The 18,604-nt window shown below is 49.6% G+C and overlaps 7 protein-coding genes across 7 annotated transcripts; 4 read left to right on the plus strand and 3 right to left on the minus strand.

Moving 5' to 3' along the window:
* Positions 1-128: 128 nt before the first annotated feature.
* Positions 129-5,531, plus strand: ASPGLDRAFT_67793 (uncharacterized protein; the record flags this gene model as incomplete). The annotated part of the gene is made up of 7 exons (XM_022549191.1): positions 129-347; positions 413-1,665; positions 1,731-1,912; positions 2,120-2,124; positions 2,385-2,662; positions 2,748-4,335; positions 4,392-5,531. 7 exons carry the CDS (start codon positions 129-131, stop codon positions 5,529-5,531), a joined length of 4,665 nt encoding a protein of 1,554 aa, XP_022399007.1.
* Positions 5,532-5,882: 351 nt separating this feature from the next.
* Positions 5,883-6,705, minus strand: ASPGLDRAFT_37061 (histone deacetylase complex subunit SAP30 Sin3-binding domain-containing protein; the record flags this gene model as incomplete). The annotated part of the gene is made up of 2 exons (XM_022544774.1): positions 5,883-6,383; positions 6,475-6,705. 2 exons carry the CDS (start codon positions 6,703-6,705, stop codon positions 5,883-5,885), a joined length of 732 nt encoding a protein of 243 aa, XP_022399008.1.
* An 869-nt stretch (positions 6,706-7,574) lies between these two features.
* ASPGLDRAFT_523784 (uncharacterized protein) lies at positions 7,575-8,370 on the minus strand. The gene has a single exon (XM_022547745.1). It carries the CDS (start codon positions 8,090-8,092, stop codon positions 7,649-7,651), a length of 444 nt encoding a protein of 147 aa, XP_022399009.1. The 5' UTR covers positions 8,093-8,370; the 3' UTR covers positions 7,575-7,648.
* A 278-nt stretch (positions 8,371-8,648) lies between these two features.
* Positions 8,649-9,146, minus strand: ASPGLDRAFT_27172 (uncharacterized protein; the record flags this gene model as incomplete). The annotated part of the gene is made up of 1 exon (XM_022543638.1): positions 8,649-9,146. The coding sequence occupies one exon, from the start codon at positions 9,144-9,146 to the stop codon at positions 8,649-8,651; it is 498 nt and encodes a 165-aa protein (XP_022399010.1).
* Positions 9,147-13,166: 4,020 nt separating this feature from the next.
* On the plus strand, positions 13,167-14,813 carry ASPGLDRAFT_174729 (C2H2-type zinc finger protein). The gene has a single exon (XM_022542829.1). The coding sequence runs from the start codon at positions 13,456-13,458 to the stop codon at positions 14,743-14,745; it is 1,290 nt and encodes a 429-aa protein (XP_022399011.1). The 5' UTR covers positions 13,167-13,455; the 3' UTR covers positions 14,746-14,813.
* Positions 14,814-15,735: 922 nt separating this feature from the next.
* ASPGLDRAFT_174732 (uncharacterized protein) lies at positions 15,736-16,847 on the plus strand. Its single transcript, XM_022542830.1, has 2 exons — positions 15,736-15,836; positions 15,901-16,847. The coding sequence occupies exon 2, from the start codon at positions 15,948-15,950 to the stop codon at positions 16,749-16,751; it is 804 nt and encodes a 267-aa protein (XP_022399012.1). The 5' UTR covers positions 15,736-15,836; positions 15,901-15,947; the 3' UTR covers positions 16,752-16,847.
* A 182-nt stretch (positions 16,848-17,029) lies between these two features.
* ASPGLDRAFT_49091 (U6 snRNA-associated Sm-like protein LSm1) lies at positions 17,030-18,505 on the plus strand. Its single transcript, XM_022547028.1, has 4 exons — positions 17,030-17,478; positions 17,573-17,641; positions 17,706-17,821; positions 17,882-18,505. The coding sequence occupies exons 1-4, from the start codon at positions 17,301-17,303 to the stop codon at positions 18,056-18,058; spliced, it is 540 nt and encodes a 179-aa protein (XP_022399013.1). The 5' UTR covers positions 17,030-17,300; the 3' UTR covers positions 18,059-18,505.
* Positions 18,506-18,604: the final 99 nt, after the last annotated feature.

Below are 18,604 nucleotides of genomic sequence, written 5' to 3' on the forward strand. Positions count from 1 at the left end.
CTGTCGGCCTCAACGCTGGATTAGTGATCCGGAGTTTGTCAGTCGTCCGGTACTCCAGGTTTTCATTTCGTCCGTTCATTCAGCATTGTCGATTTGCTTCGATTGTTGGCGCTCATCGCTTTCCCATCATGAATCCGGCTCCCTCCGCAATGCCCAAGGCTGCGGCTATCCCCGCTCGTCTTTTGCGGACATCGCGACAATGTTCGAGCCAGAGTCCTGCGACCAACTATGTCCGCTCGTCTTCCCAGGTCCGGGGCTATCATGCCCCCACGGCTTTTGCTACTGGTCGCCTACGAGAGTCCAATCCGAACCAGAAGAGACACAATCCGGCGCCTACTTCGTCAAGGGTACGTTGGTGGTGATGAATTATGTATATAACCGTCGGCTAACCGATTTTTTTTCTTGCTCATAGACATTCCATTCGACTACTCCCCTCAAGGCAATTTCGGATCCGTACAAGACCCTAGGTGTCGACAAGGGTGCTTCCGCAGGTGACATCAAAAAAGCCTACTATGGATTGGCGAAGAAATACCATCCCGATACGAACAAGGAAGCCGGCGCCAAGGACAAGTTTGCAGAGGCTCAGACGGCTTATGAAATGCTTTCCGACCCCAAGAAGAGAGAAAACTACGACAAGTTTGGTGCTTCTGCGTTCGATCAAAACGGCGGTTTCGATCCGAGTGCCGCGGGTGGGAACCCGTTTTCCGGTGCGGGAGGTTTCGGTGGCTTCGGAGGTGGTTTTGGCGGTCCCTTCGGTGGTGGTTTTGGCGGTGGTTTTTCAGGGGATATCAATTTCGAGGATCTTTTTGGTGCTTTTACGGGTGGCGCACGCCGTTCTGGACGGGGTAGACGAGGTCCCTTCCAGGAAGTATTGGTTGGTGAAGACATCGAGGTGCAGACCAGTATTTCCTTCATGGAGGCTGCGAAGGGCACATCCAGAGACATTGCTATCACTCCCTTGACAGATTGTGGTACTTGCAATGGTGATGGACTGAAGCAAGGTGCCAAGCGCACCCAATGTCGCCAATGTAACGGGTCCGGAACCCGGGTACACTTCATGCAGGGTGGCTTCCAGCTGGCTGCCACCTGTGACGCTTGCGGTGGAGCAGGCCTTACTGTTCCTCCTGGCTCTCAGTGCGGTTCGTGTCACGGTAATGGAGTCGTACGGGATCGCAAGACAGTGCAAATCGATGTTCCCGCTGGCGTGGAGGACGGCATGCGGATGAGAGTGAGCGGGGAAGGTGACGCTCCTCCTACTGGAACCAATGCCGCGCCGGGCTCTCGTACCCAGAAGGGTGACCTATACGTATCGATTCGAGTTTCGCCTGACCAACGATTCAGTCGTTCCGGATCCGATATCCTATATACCGCATCGGTCCCCCTCACCACCGCTCTCTTGGGTGGCGAAGTGAATATCCCAACGTTGGACGGCGATGTCAAGGTCCGGGTTGCCACCGGTACCGGCACCGGCGAGCGCATCACTCTTTCTGGAATGGGTATGCAGAAACTCGGCAGCCCCCGGCGGGGCCTGAAGGGTGATCTGAGGGTGGAATTCAAGGTCGCCATGCCGAAGTACCTCACGAGCAACCAGCGAACTATCCTGGAGGTTCTGGCGGACGAGATGGGTGATAAGTCGGCAAAGAGGGTTATGGACCTCGGGAAAGAGTAAGTTGTGACATTCCTGTAGTCTCATGTACAAGGAGGGAAGGGGACACTGACAATATCAATAGCAACCCACCCAGTCCCGACGGCACATCAGGCGGCAACTCTCAACAAAACGAAGGATTCCTCAAATCTGCCTGGCAAAAGCTCATGAACCAGAACAAATCTGAGGGTGAGCAGAGCAAGAAAGACGAGGGCCAATCCGGCGACAAGAGTGACCAGAAAGACAAAGACGACAAGAAGTCCTCGGGTTCGAGTTGAGAAACGCTCTACCATCTAATCGTGACTTTCTACTTATGTGTATTTTGGGACATTCTCGGGATGTATTTACGAAACGATATCATAGCGTCGGCGAGCATGGGTGTTTTGATCTTGGGGTGTTGTCCTCTGTACTCATATTGTACTGTACTATATAGACAAAAAAATCTCTGCTTCTTATTTGTTATGACTTTCATAGTAAACGTTCGGGTCATATAGTGCCCGCTGTTAGTATATTCCATCCCACGTGCGGTCGTCATACCCCACAACTTCCACCTCCGACCTCACCATCAGCACTTTCCTCACTAACACCACAGCTCCGGCTCCCTCAGTCAACCAGCTCTAGATTCTCTGAGAATACTCATATTCGCCCTTTTCGCATCCTAGTTACCTACCAGCAACTCTGTCCGCTTTCTCCGTCTCGTTTGAATGGGAGCGCTTCCCGCTCCTTGACGCCCATCAAGATGATTCAATCGCCGATGATCTCGTGTCCTCTCAAGCAGACCAACGAAATCGACTGGATACGACCTCTGAAAGATTACATTCGCCAGAGCTACGGCGAAGACCCCGAACGATATTCACAAGAATGCGCGACGCTCAACCGGTTACGCCAGGACATGAGGGGTGCTGGCAAGGATAGTGCGACAGGGCGCGATCTGCTATATCGGTATTATGGGCAGCTGGAACTCTTGGACTTGAGGTTTCCTGTGGACGAGAATCACATCAAGATTTCTTTTACCTGGTATGGATGAAGTGTTGTTTCCTGTGTGGCCGGAAAACCCTCCCTTCCGGGAATCCTGCTAACAAGGTTGCGCGCTTGACAATAGGTATGATGCTTTTACTCATAAGCCAACCTCGCAATACTCTTTGGCCTACGAAAAGGCTTCCATTATCTTCAACATCTCCGCCGTCCTCTCGTGTCATGCCGCGGACCAGAATCGCGCCGAAGACATCGGTTTGAAGACCGCTTACCACTCGTTCCAGGCATCTGCCGGCATGTTCACCTATATCAACGAGAACTTCCTACACGCACCATCAACCGACTTGAACCGCGAAACTGTCAAGACTTTGATCAACATTACTCTTGCTCAGGCCCAGGAGGTCTTCTTTGAGAAGCAGGTGGTCGATGGGAAGAAGCCCGGGCTCCTTGCGAAGCTGGCCAGTCAAGCGGCGTACCTCTATACCCAAGCGGCGGAAGCTATGCAAGATTATGTCTCCAAGGGCGTTTTTGAGAAGGTGTGGTCGCTTGTCATCCAGGCCAAGGCGGCGCACATGAACTCTGTCGCTTCATACTACCAAGCTTTAGCAGACAGTCAAGCCAACCAGCACGGGATAGCTATTGGTAGGCTCCAGCTGGCTGAGAAGCATTCAAACGTCGCCCTGAGCTGGGCCAAGTCGTTTCCGTCGTCCGTCTCTGCAAATTCGAACCTAAGTACCGAGTCGGGCTCTAGTCTCTTGGATCTCATTAAACACCAACTCGCGATCGTGCAGACCAACCTCTCTACGTTCAACAAAGACAACGACTTTATCTACCACCAACCTGTCCCGAATGAAGCCAGTCTGTCAACCGTTGCCAAGCTTCCAGCCGCGAAGGCCATCCCCGTTAGTGAGCTGTATCAGGGTCAAGATATTCAACGAATCATCGGGCCAGATATTTTCCAGAAGCTGGTCCCTATGTCTGTCACAGAGACGGCCAGTCTTTACGATGAGGAGAAGGCCAAGCTCATTCGCGCGGAAACGGAAAAGGTCGAAACCGCTAATGGGGAAATGGCAGCCAGTTTGGATTACCTGAAACTGCCTGGCAGCCTCAGTATTCTCAAGGGTGGAATGGATCAGGAAGTGACAGTGGACGATGAATTTCGGCAATGGTGTCAGGAGCTGGCGGGCCACAAGCCCTTTACCAAGGACTTTGATGAGTTACAAGAACGCAAGGCAGACGTGCTGACACAGCTGGATCATTGCTCCAAGCAGCTCGACCTGGAAGAAAGCGTGTGTGAGAAGATGCGTTCCAAGTACGGTGCCGATTGGAGTCAGCAGCCAAGTGCCAAGCTGAACACGACCCTGCGTGGTGATGTGCGAACGTACCGCGATACCGTCAATGAGGCCAGCGCCAGCGACTCGCAACTCATGTCCACTCTCAACCAGTACGAAGCAGAATTTGACGAGATAAAAGCAGCCGGAGAAACGGATGAGGCCGATGTCCTTTTCCAGCGAGCGATGCTCAAGGCTGGCTCCAAACATGGAAAGGGCAAGAATGGAATGGGCAGCCCTGCGGCGGAGGGCAACTTGCTGGATGATATTGATGAGGGGGGCCTTTCAGTGGCCGATCAGATTTCTCGGGTTGAGTCGATATTGAAAAAGTTGAACCTGGTCAAGAGAGAGCGGTCGCAGGTGCTGAAGGACTTGAAGGACAAGGTACGTTCAGTTACTTTAGCGAAGCCTTTGGAAAACAGTAACTGACTGACGAACAGGTTCACAACGACGATATCTCGAATGTCCTGATCTTGAATAAGAAATCCATTGCAGGGCAGGAAGGCCAGCTCTTTGAGGCTGAACTGGAGAAGTTCCGTCCGCATCAGAACCGGCTTCTCCAAGCGAACCACAAGCAGGCTTCTTTGATGAAAGAACTCACCAAGATATACGGCGACTTGCTGCAAGACAAACGAGTCAGAGCCGAACAATCGAAATATGAGACGATCACACGTCAGCGCAACGCCGTGATGGGTCGATATAAGAAGGTGTACGATGCATTCAACGGCCTCCTGTCAGGAATCTTTCAAGCGCAGACGTTCTACACTGAAATGAGCGACACAGTGGAAAGCCTAAAGAAGAACGTCGAAACCTTCATCAACAACCGGAGGTCCGAAGGAGCCCAACTACTGAGCCACATCGAACGCGACAAGGCGAGCGGTTCAGCAGACCAGGAGGATCGAGAACGCGAGAAACTACGACAACTCATGGAACGCCTATCCACCGATCCCAGACCGTCTTCGACCTCACCAGCTGTCTCGGCACATGCCAAATCACCACCTCCTCCGGGCCAAACACCCGCATACCCTAGCGTATCCTCACCAAAACCTTACCCTATAGCCCCAGCTCAGCAACCACCTCAACTTCAATCCCAACCCAACATCCCCAACTCGCACTCACCAGCACCCTACGCTCAATACAACCCCAGCATGCCCTCCTACCATCCAGCCCAGCCCCACCAACAACCATACCAACAAGGCGCCGCCGCCCCACTCTCAGAAGGTTACAACCCAATGGCCTACCCCTTCCCGAAAAACACGGTATCCCCACCACCGCAGCCCCCTAACCAATATTTCTCCTCAACCCCTATGCCCTACCACCCTTCCCCGGCACCAGGGCAGTACATACCACCGGGCTATGTTCCTCCGCCGCCACCGCCACGGCCCCAGACTGGTGGTAGTGGCAGTGGAACTGCGTATCCGCCGTCGACGGGCCCATTCCCCTCGGGGCCGGGAGGATATGCGCAGGGTCGGCCGTATGGATCCAGTGCGCATCATAGGGCACAGTCGCAGTCGCAGCCTCAGGGTCAAGGACAGGCACAGGGAGGTGATCCTTGGGCGGGGCTGAATGCGTGGAAGTGATAATATATAGTATCAGGGCTAGTTGCTTTTTTTTATGGAGGTTATGACGTATGATATATAGACTTATGAAATGAATTCGGTCAACTAGCTTAGCCAATGTCCAAAATGTCAAATATAAGCAAAAAATGAGTACCCAAAAAAGGTCTATATACAAGCAAGCAAATCAATACAGACAAACATCATGGGTATCATGAATATAAACAGCAAGAGGGGCTGTTCCCAGGAAGAACTATACCAACACTAATACCAACTCGAAAAAACGCCGCCCCAATAAACCAAAAAGAAAAAGAAAAGAAAAAGAAAAGAAAGAAAGAAAGAAAGAAACGAGATAGGGGAGAGAAAAGAAAACGGCTAAGGCTGAAACCTCAACCGAAACTGCCTCCCCTTCCCCTCCTCACGGACCTTGTACAGAAACCTCGCAATAGTCTCCTGCTCCGCCAGCCCGGCACTATTGAAATGTTTGCGCACCGCCAACGCAAGCTGCTCCTTGCTCACCCGACTCTGACCGATTATCCGATTAAGCGCATTTTTCTCATGATACGGAGAACCGCTGTTATGCTTTCGGGAGCTGTGGTTATGGTTGCGGTTGTGGTTGTGGTTGCGGTGGATGATGCCATTGGTCATAGCCGAGGAAGAAGAGGAAGAGGCGGGTTGCGGGCGGTGCGGTTGCGGGTGCGGATGCTGCGCAAGGATCTGGGAGCGTTGGACGGCTAGTGAGGTTGGTGATCGGAGGCCGATGCCTTGCGAGAGGAGGATGTGCGAGTAGGTTTTGGAGTAGGCGCTTGGGATGGGAAGGCTGTAGGCGTGGCGGTAGGAGTGGAGGATGTCGAGGGGCATGTCGGACCAGGGGATCTGACTGCGTTAGTACTGGCAATGGAACCGCGCATTCCGAGAAAAGTATATCAAACACATATAGTCCAAAAGTGAAGAATGATGTACTTACATTCGGCAATTCCTCCAGTGATTGTTGTTGAGCGGGGGCACTGGTCACATTCGCATTCGCAGCATTGACAACCGCTGAAGCTCTCCCGTCCACTCTTGATGATGAATTCGTCCCATTTGCTCCCTTGCGACCCTTTCCTGTCGTCATTTTGGGTTCTCTGGGACCGCTGGATGCTTCTGATCTCGAGTCATCGACTACTGTAGCCGTCCGCTGCTGTCGCGGGGGTGCCATGGCGGGTAGATCCAATAAGACCAAAATGAGAAATATAAATGCAAAAGAACAAATGCAATAAATTGAGAGAATACTATTCCAATGATCGAATCAAATGACAACAAGGTAAACGACTATGATGCTAGCGCTATGGTAAGTCATCTCTGAATGCAACTTTTCTGAGCCGGTGCTTCGGAGGGCGGCGAGACGCGGCAGAATCCTGAGGCGCGACATCACGTGTCTGACGGGTTCAGAGCCCTAGTCAGGTGATGTCCGTGTCTTAGTCATGATCATGTGATTAGTATAGTTATATCACATGACTTGAGACATGTGACTTTCACTGGAGAGATTCCGGAGAAGAATCAGATTTACAGGAGAGCGGTGATTGCTGGTAGATCAGTGAGTTGTCCAAAGTCGATTCAGGCACATCCACGATAGAACACGTATGGAATGTTATAAGTGTATGGGGTACGTAATATTGTACTGAAAGAAGAAAATTCTTCACCGCCACCAGACAGCGCATCCACGCCCCCGTACCGAATACATAATACGGCCAGGAGAACGAAACGGGGCTGTCGTGATGATGGATCGATGGGGAAACTCCTCCATTCAAACTCCGTGGAGGGCAGGGAAGTCCGGAGTACAATCGTCCATGTCGCTAAAGAAATCTGATACCAACGATTCCCAAAGCAGTAAAGTAATGGCCAGTTCTCAGACCACCACACGGGATTCGGCCCCAGTCGGGATCGAGTCGGGCCAGAGGACCTGGGAGGCCGACCGGACTCGGACCGGCGATGCCGAGGGAATTATTCACTGATTGCTGTGATCTGGGGTGCTTAGTCAGGGGAAGACTCACCGAGGTGCCTCCTTGGGGATGGACGGGTTTTTTTTCTCCAGGTTAACAGTTTCTCGCCCCGCACTAAGAGAATTTCCGGTGTTTTTCCGAGATCGTCCGATGTCTCTCTCAGTCTCCCTTGTTGAATGTCGTCTGTTGCTCCCAAGATGGTCTTATTAGACTTGCCACTTTGTCTGCTTGAATCGCCCCTACAAGGAGCCCCGTTATTCTGTACAGAGCACTGTACAGAAGAACACTGTATCGCTGTACAAAGAACATTACTAGCTGCAAATCATGCTCGTCTAACATGACGCCATCCGGACATCCTCCGCGGAGAGTACGGAGTACCTGAAAATTTCTCCTTACGCCCCAAGGTCCGGCACAACAACGGCAACAACAAAGCGGAAGAAAAAGATAGAGTAGGAGAGCTGGACTATCATCCGATTTTCGCCAGGTACGGAACTCTGTAGGAAGTGCTAGTCGTGTAGCTTTCCGGCATGTGAAGTCCAGATGGGAGCACGTGATGGAATGAGTGGCCCGGAAATACCCCAAAATCCAACTCCCGATTCGCATTAATTACGGAGTGTGTAGCCTAACCAATGCTGATGCTCAGGGGCATTGGGGCATTCGGAATTAGATAATAAGATTTGTACTCCGTACTGTGGTCCTTCCCCAGGTGTATGTATTTTACGCCGTATGTTTGCCCCACAGATACCGTCTCTATGTGATTATCATAAGCTAAAGCTATCTCTAATATATTGACACCCGGCTACTGTATTATTGCAGGCCAGCTATCACAGAAGCAATCCACTTTGCGAGGTCCCGTTTGCTCAGGACAACGTCTCCTTCAAGTGGTAACGGTTTGCGCAAGAAGAGATCCTCGAATTCTCGAATAATATTGTCAGATGCAACATATTTGTCGCTATATTCACGCCGAGATATAGAAATTGACAAAGTCATTTCTGGTAAATCAGTAGCAGCGCTTTCTCCGGCGGGGGCTGTATCCATTTTCCATTTCTCAACTGTAAATCTTTCCTTTCCAAGGTATACTATGAGTAAAACAATCTTGACAGCACCTTTCGAATTCAAGAGCCACCATTCCGCATCAAGCCGAAGTCTCTCAAGACTCTCATGGACACCCAACTTCCATGACAAACGTTGGCCAGTCGTCGCAAAATTCACGTTCTGGTAAAGGTTTGAATCCCCAATCTCCTTGCTTTGCCAAATCTGAGCCTCTGAACGTGGCGCGCCCCACAAGGAAATATTCAAGTGTATCTCTGTCAGTGTCCATTGCGTCTATCCTTCTGTAGAGAGAATAGGCCAAATGTAGAGGGACCGCATGTTGCTCCAAGCTGGGCACCAGCTTGGCGATGAGATCACCCGTTTTGTAGTCATAGTGCATTCGGGTACCAGAGAGGCCGTGATCGGTCTCGTCAATCTCCTCAAAGATGTGTCTGGGTATCTTTCGGATGAGGATGTATTGGCTTTCTGTGGTGGATTCGTGAAATGCCGATACTTGTTTGTCAGCGAAGTTTTCGAGACTCTCTAGGCCTGTGAAGGATATCTCTGGTATGGCTGGGCCGCTGGCTATTTTGGCGGCGATTAATGAGTTAATAGATACAGACATCGTGCGTGTATAATTAGTAAGAGTGTTTGATTAGTCTCAAAAGTCCTGCTGCAAACGCTGGTAGTCGAACCACTTGTGACTCTGTGAAGTTTCTCGGATACTGTGGTCTCCCTTGACAAGAATCAATCCTCTTCTCGCTATATTAGTCGAAATGTTGAAGACAATATTAATCATAGAGAAGCCCAGCATCACACGACGCAGTCTGGATCGATCTCCACAAAGCGACATGACAGGCAGCAAGCCGCCAATGACATCACCGAGCCTAATGTTCCAGAAGCTGTGGGAATCTATTCTCGGCGGTCTTGGCAGCGGCAGTGCGTGGCATTACGGTACCGTAAGCCTCTGTACGGTAACTAATGTGTTACGTACAGCTGAATTCGTTAGTGGTGAACTGGGTACTCTGCAGAGTTACACTGACAACAGTATTCGGTTTCAGGTAGACCAGCGTTAGTAGCACTAGTGGTGAATAGATTGATTGCGGGAAATAAGGATGCGACGTATTGTGGTGTGAATTATGATATCGTTTGTGCTACTGTTGCTGCTTGGCAACCAACCAACCCCGGATTCCCCGCATGGGGTTGTCAATGTACGGAGAAGTATGGAGTACGTAGTACGCCATCGGTAACTCTGTACTGTAAGATAAGGAATGCTGAATGCTGCCTGGATCGCTGAATGATTATCAAGATAAGTCGGTTAACTATGGGTTATCTTTGGATCCCTCAGATAATGAATCCGGATAGCTTGCGCGGCAATCTGTAATCTGTACGGGGATATTGCGGGGAGAGACGGAAAAGGAAGGTTTTTGATATCAAGATGTTGTGCAACTTTACTCTTGTGATAGTTAAATGCATAATGATGACTCAATATCTCGTCATCGGTGCAATTGTAAATTCTATTCAGCTACGAGTAATTGTATGCGCGTACACCACAGTAGTGGTATATATCCATGCGAGACCGGAATGACACATAGTAAAGAGCAGCAAAGCAAAGCAGCGATTTCGGAAAGACTTTGCAAAGAAAAAGATTCGACCAACCCCAAATGATCGGAACCGGAGACACGTCCCGGTCGTCATGTGTTCATTCTTCTCGCCCTCGCTTCTTCCCCATGCAGGCACCAGCCAGCTTGATTATGGGAAAACTCGATCATGCTGATCACAGCTCCATAGTGGGGGAGTGAAAATTTTTTCAGTGTCTATCACCAGAGTTGTCGTGTGATCTGGTGGTATCCCACTTTCTACGCGCCACTACGTACTGCTGTACTAGCATAGCGGTGAAAGCCCATATCTCTAACCAGTTGATGGAGATGCAGAGTCAATACCTACCGGATCGGTTACGGAAGGGTGATCACCACGGGAAAGATCTCCAGATATGGATCGGAGGAGAGCCGATGCCCTACTTGCGAGTGCTGTACCGGTAGAGTGCACAATGCAGAGCACTCCGTACAATGCACGGAGCAGTGTTACAGAATAGTTGTCCGGGTACCTGTTATTGGACGAACAGAGCAAACACTCACAGCCTCTATTTACACCTCATTACTCGTAGCATCTACTGTCAGCGGCAAAACGAACCCCCGAACCGACTTGGCCTCGGCAAATCGCGGGTATTGATTCATCAGCTGCGTACCTGCTTGGTGATGGCATTATGTACAAGTCTCGCCTCGCCTCGCTTGTGAGCAGGGTACATAGAAGTGAGTCTCGGCAGTCGGCACGCAATATGTTACTTGTGCTTCTGCTGTCGGGTTTATCTGGAAATCTCAATCGCCATTGGTCCGTCCCTTTTTCCCTTTGAAGGCAGAGATTCACCTGATTCGGCAAATCATGAGGACCTTGGCAGACGAACAGGGTCAATTGATGCGCCGGTTGCTGATCGCAGGGGGGAAAGTCCTGGAGTATTGCGGGGATTGGATTACGTACGCCTATCGGTGGAATGTGTACTACTACTGTATCTATTATCAATGGCATGTTCTCATCTTGTGATTGTTTTCAGTGTCGTTACCTACGTATGGTTGCTTTACTTCGTACTCTGTACACAGTTCCCCTGATCTCTTGTACAGTAGAGTCACCCTTGCTTCTCACCTTCGATAGCACCAAGGTTCAGGTGGCGTAGAGACATGACTAGAAATACCGAGAGTTTACCGGATCGCTAAAATCTCGGCGAAATCCACCCCAGATAATTCCGTCCGGAGAACGGGTACGGAGAACGGAGAATGAGAATGATGACTGATGATTTCCCCAGGTCGGTTCCGAACCATCCGGTGACTTTTTTTCTGTAGTAAATTCATGATCTCATCTGGGGAATAGACTCCCGGGTAAGTCGTAGGTAAAATATGTACGTAAATCAATCACGACATGACTCCAGAACAATGCCAATGTGTTTGTCCGAGAAAAGTAATTATTCTGACATGTTGGAATGTGGATACTAAGGAGGGATGGGGGATGGGATGATGGTTGCGGAGGTTCATTTCCGTACCCCAGGGGGAAAAGAAAGATTGTGTGTCGTCTTCTCCTTTGATTGAAGGTGAAACGTATATGCAGGGCACGTGTACGAGTCTCTCTCCCCTCCCCCTCCCCCTCCCCTCTACTCTGGGGGGTGGTGTGATGATGTTCAACGGGTGTAACTACTTGAGACCAGGGGCTGTGTTGGCAAGTAGTAAGCCTTGTCTACTAGTTACTTACTCGTATAGACTACTGGTGAGGCTTACCGGCGTCATCCCGGGACATTTTCGTGGCAGCCCTCAGTTCCCCGGATTGAGGGCCATGATGCCAGGATGATAAGAATGGAACATATGATCTCGTCACGGTGTGGGCTGGGGACATTTTATTTGTAGAGGTATTTGTATATTCCCTGCCCGCTGTCCATCATCCGATTGAATCACTGGCGATCACTGACTGGTCTGGACTCCTGCGACGATACAAGAATAATACATCGTCTTGCCTGAAGCATTTGCTCCCGTCATCGTTCATCATGGACAGCTGTCTTCTTTAGCTATCGATTAACTCTATTATATACTTCGAATATGGATAGTAGTGAATCATATTGACTACTTCCACCCGCGATAACCGTCTATAATGGGGTGTAAGTAATACGGTAATGTAAGATACTATACCGCCACGCACGGGTCCACAGCCACTTTTGCAGTGCCGTCTACGGTCTACGGAATCCCTATCGACTCTAGTCTGCCCCACATTCTTTTTCAAATTTTCAATTTTTCCATGTGCCTGTACTCCGTATTCTTACGTATCTCCGTACGGGGTATACATGGAGATATACTTGTACATAATCAGATGCTGCGTAATATTGATATTTCTTTGTAAAGTAGACTCTTGGACTCTTAGTCTTGGGTAATCATTTCTTGGTATATTCAATAGGAAAAAGAGGACAAAAAAAAAAAAAAAAAAAAAAAAAGATAAATACCCCCACTAAACCAGACATCTCCAAATCAACCAGACGATCTACCTTACCGGAGCACACGTTCTTTTTTTTCTTTTTCAATTTTTATTTTATTTTTTTCTTACATCCCCACACAAAGTACGATTTATTTTTTATTTTTATTTTTATTTATTTTATTTTACCCTTTCCTTCTCCGATTCCGAGTGACTGTATCCGCCCGTATTGTACCTGCTGCGACTTTCGCAATCCCGCCCTGCTGCTCCCCTCCTCCGATCTACTTTTTTTCTTCTCCATTCCTCCATCTTTTCTTCCTCTCTCTTTTTATTTTTACTTCGGTCTTTTCCTACTCTTTTTCTTAGTATTCTCTTCCTGACTTCATCAACAAATCATCCATTTTTGTCTCTTTTTCTCCAGATCGTCATCTCCAGATTTTCTGCACTGCACCTCTCCTGGCGTCCCTTCTATCCCTCCTCCACTATCCCAGGTCTCCCTTATCTGTCAATCTGTCAATCTCTATTTTGTATTCCTACCAGGACTACATACCACAGAGAAAAGAGTGTCGTCAAATCACCTGCAACTCGTCACGCTCTAAACTGAAAAAACCGAAACGCAAAAAATTAAAATCAAAGCAAAAAAAAAAAAAAAAAAAAAAAAACAAAGTTTGGCCTTATATCGGGTGTTGATCACGTCTTCCCGGTTTTTTTTGCTGCACTCCCCCTGTGCTGGGCCATTCATCTATCTTTCTTCTTCCTCTTCCTTTGCGCCTCGGCTTTTCACCCCCACAACCCACTCTCTCCCCCTTCCGAACCGACCCTTCTTTTATAAATCCCCCCCAATTGCCCTACTTCCACACCCGCCTTTTCCCTCTTCTCTCCTCTTCCTCCACCTCAACCTCAACACACCCACGTCACAGCTTCAGATGCCATCGCCGGCGTCTTCAGTCGATTTCTCCAATCTACTGAATCCTCAATCCTCGGATTCAGACCCTCTCGCCGCTTCTCGTCAACAGACCACGTCAGCACCAGCTACTCCTGGTCCTCCTTCGACCAACATGGCCTCTTCCGTCAGCCTACTGCCTCCTCTGATGAAGGGTGCTCGTCCGGCCACCGAGGAGGTGCGCCAGGACCTCCCTCGACCTTACAAGTGCCCCCTCTGTGACCGCGCGTTCCACCGTTTGGAACACCAGACCCGTCATATTCGAACGCATACTGGTGAGAAGCCACATGCTTGCCAGTTCCCGGGGTGCACAAAGCGTTTCAGTCGCTCCGATGAGCTGACCCGTCACTCGAGAATCCACAACAACCCCAACTCGAGACGTAGCAACAAGGCGCAGCATCTGGCCGCAGCAGCTGCAGCGGCTGCAGGTGCTCAGGACAACCCTCATGCCGTCGTGAACAATGCAGCTGGTTCCATGATGCCCCCGCCTAGCAAGCCTATCACCCGCTCTGCTCCCGTCTCTCAGGTCGGTTCGCCCGACGTCTCTCCTCCTCACTCTTACGCCAACTTCGCCGGCCACATGCGTTCGAATCTGGGTCCCTTCCCTCGCAACAGCGAGCGGGCATCATCGGGTATGGACATCAACCTCCTGGCCACTGCAGCCTCGCAAGTCGAGCGCGATGATCACTTTGGATTCCAAAACCCTCCGCGCAGCCACCACCCTCTGCTCAGTTCGCGGCACCACAACAGCAGTAGTCGTCTTCCTTCTCTCTCTGCGTATGCCATCTCTCAGAGCATGTCTCGCTCGCATTCGCACGAGGAAGATGACTCCTCGCATCGCATCAAGCGTTCGAGGCCGAACTCGCCTAACTCGACTGCACCCTCTTCTCCTACCTTCTCCCACGACTCTCTCTCCCCAACCCCTGACCACACTCCCCTGGCCACTCCGGCCCACTCGCCGCGTTTGAGGCCGCTGGGTTCGAGTGAGTTGCACTTGCCGTCGATACGTCACCTGTCGATCCACACGCCGGCCTTGGCACCGATGGAGCCCCAGGCCGAGGGTCCTCAGTACTACAACCCCGGTCAGGGCCACGCTGGCCCGAGCATCTCCGACATTATGTCGAGGCCAGATGGCACACAGCGGAAGCTTCCAGTACCGCAGGTCCCTAAGGTGGCTGTTCAGGACATGTTGAATCCTACGAGTGGCTTTTCGTCCATGTCCTCGTCGACCAACAATTCGGTCGCTGGTGGTGACCTGGCAGACCGCTTTTAAAAGCAATTTGATTTTCACTTTTCTTTTTCGATCAAATTCAAAAAAGGATTCCAAAAAAGAAAAACAACAAAACAAAAACAAAAAAAAAAAAAAAAAAAATATTACTTCTCATGTGTGTCACGAAACGATTAGACTTCTCTTTTTTTGCATTTACAGTGGTTTAACGGGCATCCATGGTGTCGGTGGTTTATTGGCTTTCTTCGTTTCCTTAATTCTTCGTTTCGGCGTCATTACTAAATAGATGGATGGGATTTTGTGTGCTTTTATTTACCCTTCTTGTTCTTTATAACCTTTCTTCTCTTCTCTACAATTTCCTTTCGCTATAAATTTTCACAAATATTTTGATACACACTGCAGTTTTGTGCTTATCTCGTGGTTTCTCCTCTCCTGAGGCTACGGCCTCGATAATATCACCACCTGCCTTTTTGACTCTGTTTCACTTCTCTCTTTGGTTTGACTGGATGTTGTAACGGAAATGAACAAGTAATACCCCTGCAGTTGCACCGGGTCATGTTTGACATAGACAGTTTTTATTTGATCAATACAAAACTTTCACAACAAGATACGAAGCATGTACTACCAACGGACTATTCGGCATTGCGCATTCGTTATCATTTTGCCTGGCAGACCAGGATCCCCTGTTATCGCTACCCCGGCCAACGCCAGGGCCTCAGCAGGGCTCACTCGGTGTAACTGCGGGTGATATCAACAATACCGGGTAGAGTATGGAGTGCATATTTTGTAGGATAACAGCAGACGCAGTCTGTACGTACTTCTGCTGTATTATTCTGTAGGTATCTGTAGGTATGCGACTCTACGTCTTAAGAAAGAAAACCCCGCTTGGACGTGGTCCAATAAATCCTCTCGACCAGCACCACCGCAAACTAACGCTAAAAAGAAAAATTTCACTGATCTTTTGTCGTGCAGCGGCTGGACTTCTGCTTGCCTGTCTGTTGGTCATCTTAAGTAGCAATCACGGAATCAAGGGGGAAAAAAAAAAAAAGAAAAAAAGACCCCCATGTCTGGTTAGTTGGACGATATGGGCGCTGGAATGATTGCCCCTCTTCTTGTGTTTGCTTGGTTATGAGCTGGTAAGGAACACGGCGGTTTTGAAGATGAGATGAAATGCGATGAAATGCTAACAACTGCCTTCAGGAATAGAAAAAGCTATCAGTGCTTCACCCATCATTGGTTTTTACAAGATGATGATCCCACCTCCCGCTCCGTCGCTATCCAGCGTCACCGACTACTACCCATCCTCCACCACTCTATCTACCTCGTCCGTGGATACAGGACTCGCCTCCGATCTCGCCAGACACGATATCCTCGAAGACGACGGCAATGGGGTCCTCGTCGTGCCTCAGACCCAATCTCCAAGTGAGAGCCAGTCCTTTATCCAAACCCCGGCGCCTAGGATCTCAAATACCCGTCCGATCTTCTATTCGCCACGCGCTTATTACGATTACGATGACTACGATAACGCAACCAACAACTACAATTACAACTACGCCTGTCTCTTCCACGTCCTAAACTGCCACGAGACATTCACCGACATCGACCACTGGAAAACTCATGTGCTGAGCCACTTCCGCACGCACCAGCCGCCTCCAACAGCGCGCTGCCCTATCTGTCCCACAATCACCTCATTTACCTCTCCCACCACAAACACCCCCAATAACATCTTCACAGACACTCCCCACATCCGCGCCTGGGACGCCCTCCTCGACCACATCGACACAGCCCACTACCAGCACGGCCACACTCTAGCCAACACCCGCCCGGATTTTGAGCTCCTGCGCTACCTGTTTCGGCTGCGCATTATCAGCGAGGAGCAGTTTAAGTTGGTGCAGGTGGTGCCGGGGGCGGGGAGTCCGGGGTATCAGCGGGGGATAGAACCTGCGAGGGCGAGGATGGGAAGCGCGGAGGAACCGTTTTGTGCGTCTTATAGTAGAAGGAGGGAGAGGAGGATGACGGAGGAGAGGAGGAGGGGATGGGGTGTTGCTTAAGTTATCTTCCCCGGTTGTGATTATGGTATGTCGGAGTACAAGTAGATCGATGTGAAGTTGTGAACTATGGTGAGATGAGACGGGAGTTCATGTATTAAAATTAGGATGTAGCCTACAGTAGCTAAAAGAACATAATAACCGATTTTATTATCCACATGATACATTTCTCGACTTATTCTGCCTCTTCTCAGCCTTGTATAAAATCGGCGTTGAACAAACAGAACAAACATACCCAGCCTATCCAACATCAAATCGACTTTCCTCAACTGCAACGCTATTGCGATCGCCCCAATCGTTCTGCAAACAGGCTATTCCATGCTATCGGAGAATGATAATATCTCTATCCACACCTTCTCAACCACGTCTCTGAATACGATTCTCCGCCTGGTTTGAAAACCATCGCACCGCACCGCACCGCACCCCACCAAGCCGCTGTCCCACAATCCCTACGTCTACATCTACATTCCTTGACTTGAATTTCCTCTTCGCATCGCCCCGATATCGAATAAAAGAATCTATAAATACGTGCCGCGCATAACAACAACCACAATGGAGCGCCTCTCGATCCACGACCCCCCACCTGCTGGTGCGCAACAGTCGCAACAACAACAACAACCCCAACAGCAACAACAGAACCTCGGACCAGCCTCGATGGTCACACAAGGGCCGCCTCAATTACCGCCGCAGATGTTTACGACTGCTGCTCAGTTGCTGGATTTGACGGATAGTAAGTGCGGGACCTGGATGTGGATGGGAGGCGGGAAAGGGAATGAAAGAAAGGGAGGAGAGAAGAGAAAGCTGACGGGTGTTGTTTGCTTTAGAGAAGTTGGTTTTGGTCCTGCGTGATGGAAGGAAATTGTTTGGTGTATTGAGGAGTTGGGATCAGTTTGGTATGTTCTGGACGAGATGTGAATGCTTGCGGTGGATGAGTGGATGGTTGACTGGTGTGTGCAGCAAACCTCGTCCTTCAAGATACTGTCGAACGACTTTACGCCGGAAGCCTTTACGCCGATATTCCTCGGGGGATCTTCATTATTCGGGGAGAGAATGTCTTGCTGCTTGGGGAAATTGTATGTCGCCGTTTCACCTATGAGATGTTCACTGATATTAACCATTCATCTCGTGAATAGGACCTAGACAGGGAAGACGATGTCCCCCCGAGTGTTCAAAGAGCGCCATTCGAAGAAGTCTATGCATTGAAGAAAAAAGAGGACTCAGAACGGCAGACCGGCGACAAGAAACGACATGGCAATCTACAAAAACTGGGATTTGAGGCTGAGCATAGTGGAGAGACTCTTTTGTTTTAGTTTGTCATTTCTTTACATTTCGACATGTCTTCTTCAGCATTGCTTGGGTTGCTCTGGAGTTATTGACTCGGGCCATGGGTTACAACAGAGGGGAAGAAAAACCACGGAAGCGTCGCCTGCTGCGAACCATTACGACAACACACTTGGTAAACGTCACGAGAAAATGGTACACTGATACATGGCTTTAGTCCATGTCTTGGGAGGAATCAAATGAGGCCAGAGGCCTTTTGACGATTGTTATGTCCATTCTGATGTCTTGACGAATGTTCATGATATGAGGAATGAACACATGCCTGGCATCAGATATGACTGCTTGAACATTCATGAATATACCAATTGATTCTCTTCTACTGTTCTCACTGTGTTTGTATGTAATAGTTCTATTCGTAGTGCTGCTATCGATAGCAATGCCAAGAAATGCGGCACCACCTAAAAAAAAAAAAAAAAAGTCTCCGCATCCACCGATTCTTCAATCTTAATCTTCAACAATACTTATTCTGTCCCTGTCTTCCTCTTTTTGAAGGCAAACAGCTTGCGCATTTCTTC

This window comes from Aspergillus glaucus (genome assembly GCF_001890805.1).
Source record: "Aspergillus glaucus CBS 516.65 unplaced genomic scaffold ASPGLscaffold_15, whole genome shotgun sequence".
In the NCBI taxonomy this organism is placed as follows: domain Eukaryota; kingdom Fungi; phylum Ascomycota; class Eurotiomycetes; order Eurotiales; family Aspergillaceae; genus Aspergillus; species Aspergillus glaucus.

Excerpts from the sequence above, each read along its gene's own strand:
- ASPGLDRAFT_523784 (XM_022547745.1), bottom strand. The coding sequence starts at position 8,092 with ATGCGAATCGGGAGTTGGATTTTGGGGTATTTCCGGGCCACTCATTCC.
- ASPGLDRAFT_49091 (XM_022547028.1), top strand. The coding sequence starts at position 17,301 with ATGGAGCGCCTCTCGATCCACGACCCCCCACCTGCTGGTGCGCAACAG. Across the intron at positions 17,479-17,572 it reads GTTGCTGGATTTGACGGATA|AGAAGTTGGTTTTGGTCCTG; the intron begins GTAAGTGCGGGA and ends TGTTTGCTTTAG. Across the intron at positions 17,642-17,705 it reads GAGGAGTTGGGATCAGTTTG|CAAACCTCGTCCTTCAAGAT; the intron begins GTATGTTCTGGA and ends TGGTGTGTGCAG.
- ASPGLDRAFT_174732 (XM_022542830.1), top strand. The coding sequence starts at position 15,948 with ATGATGATCCCACCTCCCGCTCCGTCGCTATCCAGCGTCACCGACTAC.
- ASPGLDRAFT_174729 (XM_022542829.1), top strand. The coding sequence starts at position 13,456 with ATGCCATCGCCGGCGTCTTCAGTCGATTTCTCCAATCTACTGAATCCT.